The sequence below is a fragment of the Poromitra crassiceps genome (assembly GCF_964638095.1).
Source record: "Poromitra crassiceps genome assembly, chromosome: 10".
Taxonomy (NCBI): domain Eukaryota; kingdom Metazoa; phylum Chordata; class Actinopteri; order Beryciformes; family Melamphaidae; genus Poromitra; species Poromitra crassiceps.
Genome location: NC_139631.1, coordinates 35,119,029 through 35,133,602, shown reverse-complemented (window position 1 = coordinate 35,133,602; position 14,574 = coordinate 35,119,029). Strand labels below are relative to the sequence as shown.

Sequence of the window (14,574 nt, the reverse complement as noted above, 5' to 3'; positions counted from 1 at the left end):
TAGAGCCATAACTGTCTTGTGAAGATGGACAATGGACATACTCTGTATCACTGACAGCCCTAACCTCTTTCTCTCCCTCCCTCCCTCCCTCTCTCTCTCTCTCTCTCCCTCTCTCTTTCTCTCTCCCTCCCTCTCTCTCTCCCTCTCTCTCTCTCTCTCTCTCTCTCTCTCCCTCTCTGACAGCCTGAAGAATCAGATATGTGTCCAGTGAGCGCTGGGTGAGGAATGAAAGCCAACCATTGGATTGATGTCAGACAAGCTGTGGGTCAGCTTGCCCTGCTCCTTCTGCCTCCGCCCCGCTCCTCTCTCCTCCGCATCCGTTTCTCTCTCTCTCTTTCTCTCTTTCTGTCTCTCACTTCTGTCTGTTTCTCCGCCGGGCCCCTAGTGGCAAGGAGGAAAAAGAAAGAGCTTTTTTCTTTTTGTTGTTTTTTTCTTGAACACTCTTAGCAAACGCATCGACTCTCTCACCTGTCGGCGCGCGGTACAGCCTCGACAGACTGTCTCCACATTGCTGGCCACTCTTCTGACCTCTGACCTCTGAGATTCCACAGTCTGTGTACGGGTGTGTTTCTTCATCAGGTGTCAAGTCTGCGAGCGTTGGAGTGGATCGGAACGCCAGCCTCTCTAAAAATGCATGGACTCAATTGTACTTTATTTTTTAAGAGGATAAGAGAGAGGAAGACTGGACTTTTGACGGGAAAGGATATGAGGGTGTCTTTTTCTATACAGTTTGTTTGCTTTTTTCTGATGAAATACAACGTTTATTTATTAGGGGGGGGGGAAATGTCATTTAGCATTTTGTGATCTTAACTATGAGTAAATCATTGTCTTTTTCCCCTCAGATATAGGACACACAATGTAAGTCTAATGCTGTTAGTGCATATACATCCTAAAACCCCCCTAGTGGCTTAAAGGGGTCAATGGCAATAATGAGACAGGCTGGACTGTAACTATTATGTTGTGATGGTACCGTGTTCTACTGGCTCTATCGAATGGTCAATTATTTATTTTCTGTGGGTCTTGTTAGTGCTTTAAGGAGACCAGCAGAATCAATGAGAGATGACTGCATCTACACAGCAAAAGAATCCTGCTCATTTTGAAACCTTTTGCATCAGGTCTGATCTTCGAATCAGGGAGGAAGCCCAAGGAGCCTGATACGATTCTCCTTTGCCGCGTAAACGCAGCCGAAAGTGTTATAGGCTTTCTCTGGTTACGACGCATTCGTTTAAATAGGGTCTTCATCTCAGGGAGTTGCAACCGGCCGGTCGCTTTGGCGAAATTGAACACTGTCGAGAGTCGGGCATTCACATGTACTGAATCCATTCCACTTTAGGGCCTGGGAGAATGTGTTGGGAGTTGAAAGTGTGGCGAACGGAGCCATTAGGTGTCATGGTTTCACAACGGAATACAGTATTGCTATTGTTGAGTGTTTGAAAAGGGTAATTCAGCTTTATATATAATAATATAGCTTATTGAAAGCTTATGTAGCATTCTTCTTTCTTACATGTCATATTAGGAGGGTAAAGATGTGGACTTGACAACAAATGTGGCAAAAATGCTATATTAAATTACTATTACTGTGGATCGTCGATCAGATTAATTTGTAATCGGTATCTGTATACAGTATAAGTGATTTCTTCTGCTGTCAGTTCAGTGCGATGTCAGAATTGTATTCAAAATGTAGCTTTGATTCAGACGTTTAAGGTACTCTTGTGCTAATATACACATAGTTGATTTTAAACGTGACTATTTTCTTGAGGTGTTTATGACCCATCAATTCCTTCCTGTCTCGCCTTTTATTTTATTGACAAAACCTCTACGTTTAGTGACGGCTGAAATCACTTTGACGGAGCTGGAGATTTGCGCTGTAGAGAGAGACAATGGAAAATCATCGCCGCCATCATGAAGCAAATAAATAAATAAAAATGTAAAAAAAAAAATCCACCACCAAAAAGCATCATGGACTGGGGGGGGAGGAAATTGCTGGCTGATGTCAGAGCGTGCCAGCCTTGTGAGAGATGCCACTGGAGACAATACAGTCATTTATAGAAATGTGTTTTTAATATTGCAAATGTGCACGTATGATTTGTTAATGCAACTCTAAAAAAAAAAAAAAAAGGGAACAAAAATCTCCACTGAATTGCTTTGCTCAGCCCGAGTGGCAACATTTCTGTCCAAAAGTTGCTTCGGATCGAGTCGTCAGAGGAGGTCCACCTGGACCACCTCTCATCCACCCCCGGTCCGCTTGTGCTCTGGGTTATGTGCTCTATTGTGTCTGAGAGATGAATAAATGACACTTGCAACGACACAAATGGTTCAGTCTGTACTGTGTTGCTTCTATTGGAGTTTTGATTTTCATTACACTTATTTGCACATACAAATAATCAAAAGTTCAAGAAAAGGGTGGAAAGATAAAAATAAATAAATGAGAGTAGACCATCAATTTAATTGTCATAGTTTGGTCAAAATGCTGTCAAAAAATTTGACTATGGTGGAGACTACCATGGCCTCTGAGTCACGCTAGTGCTATTAATGTGTATCTCATTAAGACCACACCACCCTAAACCCCAGCCCATCCAAGGAAAACAACATCATTGGTCGATTTTCAAGGTGGTTAAAACGACAGATGTCAATGAATGCGACCTCTTGCGGAAGTAGCGGCGACCTCTGGTGCTCTTTAACCTAATGACAGTGTGATATTTGAATGACCCGCTGATGTTTAAGGGTGCGAAAGGGGGAGTCCGGCAGCGTTCCTCGTCTAGCAACTTCCTCATCGCCAGAGACCTGGTTCACCTCCCAAACTTAACCAAGTTGTTTAGTTGCCTAAACAGTAACAGTTTCCAATCAGGAAACCTGGCACCGCCAATCCCACCGAGCCCTTTCTCCTCCCCCGCGGTCATGAACCCCGAGTCTCCACGCTGAATATCCACTGAGATGTTGTTTTGGGACTCATTGGAAATCGACTTATTCTGTCATTTAAGAGATGAGGATGTGTTGTAGTTGCCTCCTATCCAGGGGCGGACTGCATAATCGGGCACGTCGGGCAAATGCCCGGTGGCCTGGCCTGCAAAAAAAATAAAAAAATTTGCAGGCCAGGCCAGGCCACTCACTGAACAGCAGGCCAGGCGCCACCTACTGGTTTACTAGTGGTTTTATTACTTTATTCAGGTTTAAAGTGGGTGCATCTCATTGTAAAATTGGACTTGGCCTAAATCGGGCTTCAAACGGCCCAAATCTGGCTTTAAACGACCCAAATTGGGCTTCAAACGGCCCAAATCTGGCTTCAAACGGCCCAAATTGAGCTTCAAACGGCCCAAATTTTTCGCCGCCGCCCTTCGGACGCCGGCACGCGCGTCGGGCTCGTATCGGCCTGGCCTGCTTGGTATCTAATGCCCGGCCTGAATTATGATCCCAGTCTGCCCCTGCTCCTATCCCTGAAGACGATCAACATGTTAGAAGTGATTTTTCCATCCGCCATTGTTGACAGAAACTCTGATTTAGCTCTGTTTTCTCTGGAAGAACAGCGCCCTCTTCCTGCTTTGTGTGGTAAAGCAATCCAGCACATTTCCCGCCAAATCCACCAGGTGGAGAAACAATGTAAAATGCAGTGTAAAGGCCCATAGAGGCTCATATAGTCTTCTCGGGAATGGTATTGTTTGTCCGCAGTAAATTATGTCTCAAAGTTAATGTGATTTATTTATGTTAAAATTCTACAAACGACTTTGAAGCCCAATGGTCTGGCCTTATGACATTCAGCCTCATGGCACTTTCGGCAATGGTTTGGGGGTACCTCAACAACACGGCTAATTTTTTACAACATGGACAATGGTCCTAGCCCTACCTCTTACCATAAGCCACCCACATCCCCGAAGCCACACCCCCTACCCGCCCCTCGAAACCCAAATCTCGATGACTTTCCTATCCCTAGCTACGCCCTGTTTTTCCCTAGCCCCACCCCTTCCCTCACCATTCAACCCCTCCCACCACCCACCCCTCAGACCCCGACTCTACGACCTTCCTATCCCTACCTATGGCCTCTTTGACCTAGTCCCGCCCCCTTCACTAAACATCTGTGGATGGGTGAGTGAGTGAGTGAGTGAGTGAGTGAGTGAGTGCCCCAGCGCCGTGGGAAAAACCATCAAAATGCACCAATAGAGCCACACCAAAATATCTAAATTCAATCCATGATTACTGGGTATATTATGTGATTGACCTATGGTTTGAGTCTTTCATGTCTTCCTAAACGCTCATGCTAAATGCTAAATAACCCGTTGGAGTCCTAATAAATTGAAGTTGTGTCACACATGTTCAGTGATATAAGGCTTTCCTTAGTCTCGCTTGCCAGACTGTCTCTCCCTACCTGCGCCGAATGGTCAGTATGTAGATACACATTTACCACAGACCAACAGTCACTTCCATTTCTCAACCCCATCATCTCCTGAGTCAATCAGTTATTTCTTTAATAATCAACTTTTTCCAGTGACATGTTCCGGGGTCGTTAGACTTTGCGTGTGCTGACCGTGATAAATTGATAAATTATTCCAATTAAGCCACGCAGACAACAGCGGCTCATCAGGAAGCAAAAGTCATTAATTCACTCTTTAATAAAAATTTGAATAATAAAATGGAAATGGGGAAAAAGGTCCCAAATTGGTTTTTGCATTAGGAGGCATGTAAGGGAGCGCCGGAGCGTTGCTGATGGATATTTACTGACCTCTGTGGAGTCGTTAAGATTCTCTTGACACAGCATCAGATTGGATTATCAATTTGTCAACGACAATTTTTTAAGGCCGAGCCATCCATCAATCATAATGCTAACGGCTCATAAGACTGCCGGGATGGGTCTGGTACAGACACCGAGACGGAATAGACAATAATATGAATGAACAGAAGAATGTCCTGATTATGCACTATTTGAAACATTGACATGGAATGATTGCTGGCATGAAAGTACAGCCGCACATTATGTCTTATGATTGAAGTAATCTCAATTAGTCATATCAATTATATCCACACTAATACAACCATTTACATATCTGCTGTATGGTTGATTTTAAAATTCAGGCTACACATGATTTTGGAAGTTGTTAGAGAATGTTGAACACAATCAATCCATTTTATGGCAAAAAAGTAGGAAAATGCCGTAAGACCCAGGTTGACCCTTTAAGACTCCCCAGGCCCCCCCAGAAAGCATCTTTGAGGAGGTACGGTGGTGCAGTGGTAAGCACTATCGCCTCACAGCTCGAAGGTCGTGGGTTCGATTCCCACCTGGGACGAGGTGAACGCTGAAGGAATGCGTGCCAGTCCGCATGTCCTCGAGTGCCCACCGCCCAGGTGGGGTCGGCAAAAGGGCCTTTCTGTGTGGAGTTTGCATGTTCTCCCCGTGCCTCCCGGGGGTTTCCTTCATATAGGAACCCCCTTCACAAAAACATGCAATATCCTGGTTGCTAATGTGGTTCCTCCTCTGGTCGTTAAGGGCGCCTGGTCAGAGGGAGGGGAACTGGTTGGAATAGCGTGAACCTCCCACGTGCTATGTCCCACCGGTGAAGCTTCCTCTGTCAGGTGAAAAGAAGCGGCTGGCTGACTGCCCATGTCTCGGAGGAAGCATGGAGCCAGTCTCGGCTCTCCCCAGATCGGCAGAGGATGGAGTAGCAACCAGGATTGAGAAATCAAGTGAGCACTAATGGGGGATAAAATGGGATAAAAAAATCGGGGAAAAAATAAATAAAAAAAGAAAGCATCTTGGAGGATTTGTGTTTTTTGACCTATAAACCCGTCAATTTTGGAGAGTGGAAGATGAAGCGTTAGTGTTTAGCTACACTTTAATCCCATTTCATGTTGTAGCCTCCCGGTTGGCCGGATTATACGTTGGTGTGTAGGTAGGTATCCCTTTGATCTGGAGAAGTGCTGTTTCCAGAGCTGGCATCAGATCATCTTTCATGTTCCACCTGAGTGTGATAAGAGGAGCGAGGAGGAGTTGGACCCTGCGGGCTGGAACAACATCCAAGACAGGAAGTGTGGGGGCGGCTTCGCTTTCTGTCCCTGAGATGGGGAGAAGATGAAGGAGAGGATGACGAGGGTTATTTTGAGGATTCATGTTTTTTGTTTTTTTTCCGTGGCTCATACCTTCACAAGCCCCAACCTTTGCTTCTGAAAAATGAGGCCAAAGAGGAAGTATCAAAAGCTGCAGTTCCTTGAATGGCCACTTGAGGCTGGCTCCAAAAGGAGTCATTCCCCATGTAACGGCGTTGTGTAGGTGGTACTTGCAGCAACCCATGTTAAGGGCTTGTCTAGGGGTGGGATACGAACCGCCAACCTTCGGCTTGGGAGTCTAACATGTTAACCACTGCGCCAAGAGAGCTAGCTCCCTTGGCGGAGCTGATTAACATGCCTTTATACTGGGGAGTGGGTTTAACCAATCCACTCGCTACCACTCGGGACTCACGAGGAATCCGCGCTGATTCACCTCGGTTACACCCATAGACCCCTATTTTAAAATGCCAGACTTTCCCACAGAAATAAACATGTTTACAGTCAAGTTTTGGTCTCTATAGCTAATTTCATTGTTCATAACAATTGTACAGGGGGTGAATTTTTATATAACTCAAATGTTTATACAGTCACTGGCTGCAAAAAGAAGTCAGATTGTATCCACCTTATTTTTGGCGGCCATTTTTGCCTGATCTGCTGATGGGTGCTTCTTCCGGTGTGATCCTCCCAGCCTTGTTGCTGACAGCTTGACACCCGTCTGGGCGAACGGAGCAAATCACTAATCAGGTCCAGCTTGGCAAAAATCTCATCGATAAATATCCCTTTAAGAGCGCAGTGCATTCATGGGTAATCGCCTGCTGTGGCCAATATTAACCATTTCGAGTAACACTGTTTCCATACGGATCACCGGCGTTAGTTTGTTGTTTATAATAATTATAACGTGGCTATATTCATAACGTTTTCTATCTCAGATACGTTATTTCGAATCGCACATAGGTTACGCCAAACCCCACATAGGTTACGCCTCGAATCCCACATAAGTTACGCTAAAACGCACATACTTTACGCCTCGAATCGCACATAGGTTACGCTAAAACCACCACCGCAAAGCGTGTGGGTTTCAGGACGAAACAGACTCGAGCCACTAACGTCATCTTAAGAGCACAATATTCCTGGAATGCAAGTTTAACTGAACAGTTACATGTCCTCTGCATTCTACATAAAATTAAGATATTACGGGTTGTTTTATTTTGTATGTTACTTATTGACCAAGTTATGTTCAATTCAGCCAGGGTACAAGAGACTGAGTGTAGGCAGCCATCTTTTCAAATCAAGTAGAATACATTAGGAAATGGCAAGCTGCAGCAATAGTCACGTTAAACCGGACCTTGTACGCACAATTATTTTTTACAGTGGGGCATTCAAAAATAAGGTGGATAGAAGTCAATGGGGAAATGACCCGACTTCTCACTTTATTTATTGCCTTAGTAAACACTCTCCTAATGAGTTTATGGTTTCAACTCGCTGGTTTCAAGTCTTCTTCAGCACAGCATGATGTTCATTTTGTAAATGATCTTGGAACCGAGAGTCTATCAGCGGAAAGCCCAAAATATCGACCGTCTGTCCCAGAGTCTTATTAGTCGTCGAGCTGATAAGACTCTGGGTGCCCAGATTGGAGTAAAATAAATGATAAGGCAGACTATGTTTTGGGGCGTGATTGACAGGTCGCCCGTCCAGTGATCGCACAGCTCACTGATCTCAGACCAATAGCAGGCGGTGCGGCGCTGCAGCTCTTCTCATCCAACTATGGTCACTTCTGGCTCCAAGAAAACCAACATGGCAACGGTCACAATGCGAAACCAATGGGTGATGGTGGCTATGTCCATATTTGTATAATATTGTATGGAATGTTGTTCCCACCCAGCCAGAGCGAGGGCAGAGCACAAACGTCAAACTCCACTGCTGTGTGGGTCCCATATGGATTCATGCGGTGCATAGCCCAGGATGTGTCATTGTTCTCATCCAGGTCTGAAGGAATTAGGAAGGGATGTAAGGAGCTTAGCAGTTCTTCACAGGCTCTGGATGCCACTGGCAAAGACTTTACAATCCCAGGGAAAATGTGAAGGCCCTTTATCCCCGGTGCAGAACATATATTTTTGCTGAGGTACGCACTTTATTGGAACTCGTTATTGGCGTGCCAGGGTGGGGTTTGATCCATCCATTCACAATAACTGCAGTTTGTGTGTAAAATACAGTATACCCTGTAGAACCTCATATTTCTAAGCATAATCTGCATCAATAGCTACTGATTCTCTATTCACTATTCTAACTGTGAAGTGCATTCAAAGCTGAACATTATTATAGGAAGCCTCTCTAAACTCCACATTGAGATAATAGCTCTGTTGTGTGATTTGCAGATTGTTATCTCCGGTCCTAGAGTAGCACAGCAGGGAGGGATGACGTCTTTTTCTAGGCCAACCGGGAAGTTAGCATCACGCTGGGTTCCCTCGTCTTTGAAGTCAATCGGATTTTGGGGGATTTTAGTTCGATGCCTGAAATAAGGTTCACGGTTAACAAAAGTGTCTGAAACTGAGATATTTGTGTTGAGCAATCGTCACAAATGAACATCACTTATGATTTTTGAAGCGTACCTGTAAGCGATTTTTGAAAACGCTTCAAAAATCATAAAAATGTTGTTCATTTGTAAAGATTATCTAGCTGAACACAATGAAAGGTCACAGTTTGATCAACTTTTGTTAATCGCAGACCTTGTTTCAGGCATAGCCAAAAACGTTACCCATAGAGAGCCAAAGTGAACGTCACTTCCTGCTTCAGCATCCGTCATTTATTTTCCCATAGACATTTAGTAGAATGCTTATAAAAATAGTTTTACTTGTTCAAACCAAATGGTTCAGATATATTTAGAAACACATAACATAACATTTCACTCAGACCAAAACATTTGGAGAAAAAAAAGCGGATTTAAAGAAAATATTTTTTCGATGTTTTTTTTTTTTAAGTTTTGGTCCGAGTGAAATGTTATGTGGTCTCTCCTGTTTCTAAATGTATCTGAACCATTTGGTTTGACCAAGTAAAACAATTTTTATAAGCGTTTTACGAAATGTCTATACAGGAAATAAATGGCGGATGAAAATCTCTGGTATAGTGCTGAAGCAGGAAGTGACGTTCACTTTGGTTCTCTATTCAGCCCTCACTGCACGGAGAAGATTTAGCTGCCACTGCATCTAACTCGTCGCTATGTCTCGATTTTATCAGTGGAAATGGAATTCTCCCTCTGCATACAAAGTGGATGAAAGTTATCAGAGAAAGCAATGAACATGAATCCATTTTTAATGGCTAATAAAATATTTTTTGACGCATAATTTCCAGAGGATCACCTGAGGCTGAAATGCAGCCCCCCCCCCCCCCCCCCATAAAATTTCCTTAACTCTGAACCATGAGTTTTCTGCTCCCATTACCTACAGTAAGCGTATTTCACAGATGATATGCACACTACACAGACACACTTACAAGGACATATAACTACACTATATACACGAAAAGAGAGGGGGGAAATCTCCCTTAAATGTAAAACACTTCCCAGTCTGATAACGGAGAAGCGATGTGAGAAATTGTGTTTAGCATAATGGCCATACCAAGTCAATTACTCATGGGAAACCGCCCACAGCTTGCAGCACCATTACCTGCACCTATAGAGGTTAGTTTAATTGGGCATGGTGTACTACTGACTGAAATGAAATGTGGGTCAGGCACTGCTGGAATGAAATGAGTGGGAGGAGCATGTTATGTTTTGAAGGTGGTCTTCTTCATCTCAGGAGGTGCAGTTGGCAGTTGGCAGTTGGTGGATCAGTTGGCTTTCTACACACATAAAAGTATTTCATACGTTACATTGTCCATGCCATATGAATTGTGAATATTTTAATATATATTTTAATATGTGTGTGTATATATATATATATATATATATATATATATATATATATATATATATAATGTTCTTAAAATCTTACTTTTCTTGAAATAAGTGAATATCTCCCAAAGTTACAACACAAAGCCAACTTCAACAATCAACATTTTCTCAATGCTAGTGGAGTGATTTGCATTGTTCTGTTTCAATGTATCAACAACATAGCTGAATGAAACTGAACTGCAGTGAAATCTCATGGAATTAGCAATTCCGTTGGCCAACATGTATCTTAATTACATCTAATTATATTATTTCTTTTAAGATATAATTTTAAAGCGACACCAGTTGAGATTTTCTATGTAAAAATACACCCTAAATCACAAAGTGATTCTGCTCCACACGAGAAGCAGCAACAAATGGAAACGTTTGATATTTTGCCTCTCTCGTCCTTTTGGTATCCTTTATATGGAGCATCACAGACTGGCCGATTACAGGATTTCTGGGTATAGAGTGCCACCCCCTCCCGGGTCTGCATGGGACCTGCGGCTGTAGCTTAGGAGGTATAGAGCGGGTCGTCCAATAATCGCATAGTCCTTGGGCAAGTGTCCTTGGGCAAGATACTGAACCCCAAATTGTCCTGATGGTGTGCCAGCACCCTGCGTGGTAACCTGCCGCCATCAGCGTATGAATGGGTGAATGTACCTACTGATTGTAAAGCGCCTTGGATAAAAGCGTTATATAAATGCAGGCCATTTACCTCAGGAAGTGAATTCCCCACTCATTTTTCCATTGATATAAAGAGCTTTTGTTTTATGGTCACTCGCAGTTGATCTCATAGCTGAATGGCTCTGGTTTTATCCAAGTAAAAGGATTTTACCAAATGTCAATGGAGAAATTAATGAGGAATATTACTTCCTGAGGTCCCGGGAGAGGGTGCGACTTAGGCGCTCTATTAAAGTTCAAAGACTAATGTGCAAAGTCACCCAGTGCAACTTTAACATCTTAAAGCTGAATTTGAGGATGACTACAACATGACTGTACACCAGGGGTTTTGATAGTCTGACACTGTGGGCCTACCCTCGGTCCTCAGACAAAACCTGGAACCCCCTCCCCCACAGTTTACTTGCTTAGCTTCCTTCCTAGATGCCTATGGGATCGTGATTATCTCATTTGATCGCATCGACACTCAATAAATGAGCCAAGATAGCCCGATGTTGCTGTTTGACTTCAGACTACGGTACATCAAAAACATAAAATGTCTGTCTGTCTGTTTGTTTGTTTCTGACTGTGGGAGTCTCACACATTTAGGCTATTCCTTTTGATGTGATAATAACTAGGCTACTGTGATAATAACTAATGGAATATGTTTTCACTTCCATTCATTGGAGCCTCCCTGCCTCCCACTTTGAAAACCTCTGCTGCACAATATTACATGTGTTTACAGAAACTGGCTTCAGCAAAAGTCCAGCGACACCAACCAAGACGTGACATCCTCTGATTGGGCTAATGACTCGACAGGATATTACTGTAATGCATTCCCTGTATGGACTTTATTAAGTTGAGTTTATTACTCTTTCACCAACCCCACCTCCACCCCCTCGGAGACAACACGTCAAATCTCCTGACCCGGGCGCGTAATGCATGTTGAACACGGAAACCACTTCCATTCCATCACATATGAGTCATACATTGCTGATGAGAAATCCAGAAAGTGGAATAGATTAGCGGGGCTGTCTTCTCCACTTTGCCCCTGCATGGATGGACTCCCAGATGACGCCTGGGGGGACAGTCAGGCTTGTCAAGGTACTCGTAGGCTATATCTGTCCAGCAATCGCCCTGACCCTACTTGTGCCTCTACAAGTTGCTGGGAGAAAATCAGATAGATTCTCAGATAGTGCGTATGTCCTGGCACATTCAACATGGTTTCAACATGCGGTTTGATTGATGTTTGAAGAAGAATACAAACATTTCCTGATATATTCAGTGACATTTGTGACTTCTTTCATGCCAAGAAGATACAATTCCAGATTACAAGTGTTTCCCCAGAACGTTATTGTTGTCATGGAAGAGCATCTGAAGCGGTCAGACCATGGCAGAGATGCTCACAAGTCATATCTTGCAAGTCCAAGTCAGGTCTCAAGTCTTTGGTCACAAGTCCAAGTCAACTCTTAAGTCTTTGAGCTAGAGTCCAAGTCAAGTGTCTTGGATCAGCAAGTCCAAGTCAACTCTTAAGTCTTTGAGCTAGAGTCCACGTCAAGTCTCAAGTCTTTGAGCTAGAATCCAAGTCAAGTCTCAAGTCTTTGGTCACAAGTCCAAGTGTCTCAAGTCTCTTATGGATGAGTGTGCTATCATCTGCTGCCATCAGGTCTGCGTAGAACACTGGATAGCTACAACCAAGGAATTCAAAGCATTTACTGCATTATAATCACTCCTTTATTAGCGTACATCAGCATTGATTAGTTGACATTATTATTAGTAGACTTTTCCTTAATGTTGATGCACCAAAAACATAATAATAATAAAAAAAGATTGTTCACGAGTCCCAAATCTCAAGTCGGAGCTGAGTCTCAAGTCTTTTGAGGATGAGTCTCAAGTCAAGTCTCAAGCCTCTGTGTGACTTATAAGTGCGACTAGAGTCCAAGTCACAAGTCCAAGTCCCCATCTCTGGATCATGCGACACTACAACTGAAAATCAATTGAAAATTCCTTGCATCCAGATCAATTTGAGTGAAGATCTTCACTCTTCGCACAGACAACCAGTACAGTATTGATCAGATAGATAGACAGATAGATATGTCATCAATCAAACTGCATCACATCCATCATATCAGAGTTGGAGGACACTGACTGGGCCGATATCAGATTTTTAATAACATCCGCTCCACCTACATGTATCGATCTAAACCTGAGAGGTCGAGGGTCATTAAGAAACTCATGCATCACATAAAAAGAAAAATAATTGCCAATAGTACTTTTGTTTTTGTCAACCCAATGGCCAGAATGAATTGTTGGCATTTTACGTGTAGCCTGCAAACCAGGGATAGATACATACATACGTGAGTTATTGTAATGAATTCCACAATTTAACAGTTCTGAAAATAAAAGACCGTCTTTCCATTTCAGTTTTTATTTTTGGCAATACATAATGATTTATTTTTATCTCTTATTCTTATGTTAAAGGGATAGTTCCAATTTTTTGACGTGGGGTTCTATGAGGTACTTGCAGACAGTCATGTACTACACACAGTGCGTTGTGCACAGGGCAGGTTTTTGCTCATGGCCCCCGCCTGTTTACAGCAACAGACAGCTCTACTTGCCTGATGTGGCTGGTCTGCACTTCTCCAAACTGCAAACGCGAGGGGTGTAGTACACTGACTGTCTGCAAGTACCTTATAGACGTAAAAAAAAAAAAAAAAAAATCGGAATTATCCCTTTAACTTGATGTTTATCATGGACAATATAAATCTGTGCTTGATACTAACTGGCCTTTTGAACTTAATTGTGAATTTTTTTAAAGTGACATGACAGAGGAGCATCTTGGTTGGTTGGCTTGTCTTTCTTTTACTTTCCCTTTCCCTCTCCTCCCTCTATACTGAACAGGCGTTTGTGTTGTGTGCCTGGACCCGTGCTGTCCTGGGGGGGTCTGGACCTGTCAGGGCAGGTTAGTGTTGCGGGTGCGTGAGGGCATGTGGGGGTGGGGGTGGGGGGGGGGGCAGGGGGGACTTTAGCCAGTCGAACAGGCTAAAGTGGAGCAGCGTTCCCTGCCCGTGTATGTGTCGTACCAAGTCGCACGGAAGCGAAGGTGACGCGGTCCAGGGCCCCTCGGGAACACGCACACACACAACACACACACACGCACACACACACACACAACACACATACTGTACACACACACAACACACACACACACACATACTGTACACACGAAGCGTTCCTGGAAAGGCGTGAAGTTAACAGCAGTGTAAGTAAGTAACGAGCGTGGTGGTGCATGGGGAGAAGGTGCAGCCTCTCTCTGCCCTTTATAGCTCACACAGTGTTGCTTGTTGATTGATCAGGGCAGAGATTGTTTAATGGGTTGTGGTGGAACGTGGCTCAGTTCAGATTAGAGCACTTGGGGTTATTTAGGGTCACTTCTTCTCACACCAGCATAGCTTTTACACAGCAGAACACCCTCTAACATCCTTCTGCATAATGTCGTGTCAACAACGATTCAGTATATCGGCGGGAGGGGAAAACGCTCCCGACCCACTTCCTTTCTATCCTTTGGAGCATTGTCCTATAATGTCGATTGATATTTCTCTGTGGCCTCTCAGGAATAGTGCGTTTGCTTTCAGGCGTATATCTCCGAGGTGCCGGAATGAGCGTCCTCAATTATTCAAGGCAATCTTTCTGAGTCTGTCTATGTGAAACGGGGGTTTGTTTGTTGTAGCCGTCCAAAGCAGATTTGGGGCTATACCCCCTGACACTGATAATAACCCACACGCTCTCGATAAGTCTGCGACAAATACTACGTATTCAGAATTGATGGCCCTAAAGGGCAGTCGATGCAAAAGCCACTCCCATCCCCCACCCCCACTTAATTAGCTTCAATCTGAAAAAAGCACCCCCAGAGGAACTGAAACACATTACTACAGAAAAACATTGTCGAATCCCTC

At 43.7% G+C, this 14,574-nt stretch overlaps 1 protein-coding gene across 1 annotated transcript in view; it reads left to right on the top strand.

Moving 5' to 3' along the window:
* The window catches only part of LOC310783898 (zinc finger matrin-type protein 4-like), a gene marked incomplete at its 5' end in the record, with an annotated part of 143,663 nt that extends 143,292 nt beyond the window's left edge, over positions 1-371 (top strand). The window contains one exon of the mRNA XM_083644814.1: positions 184-371. Coding sequence (XP_083500940.1) covers positions 184-211 — 28 coding nt within the window. The 3' untranslated portion in view covers positions 212-371. The remainder of the gene's footprint in view (positions 1-183) is intronic.
* Positions 372-14,574: the final 14,203 nt, after the last annotated feature.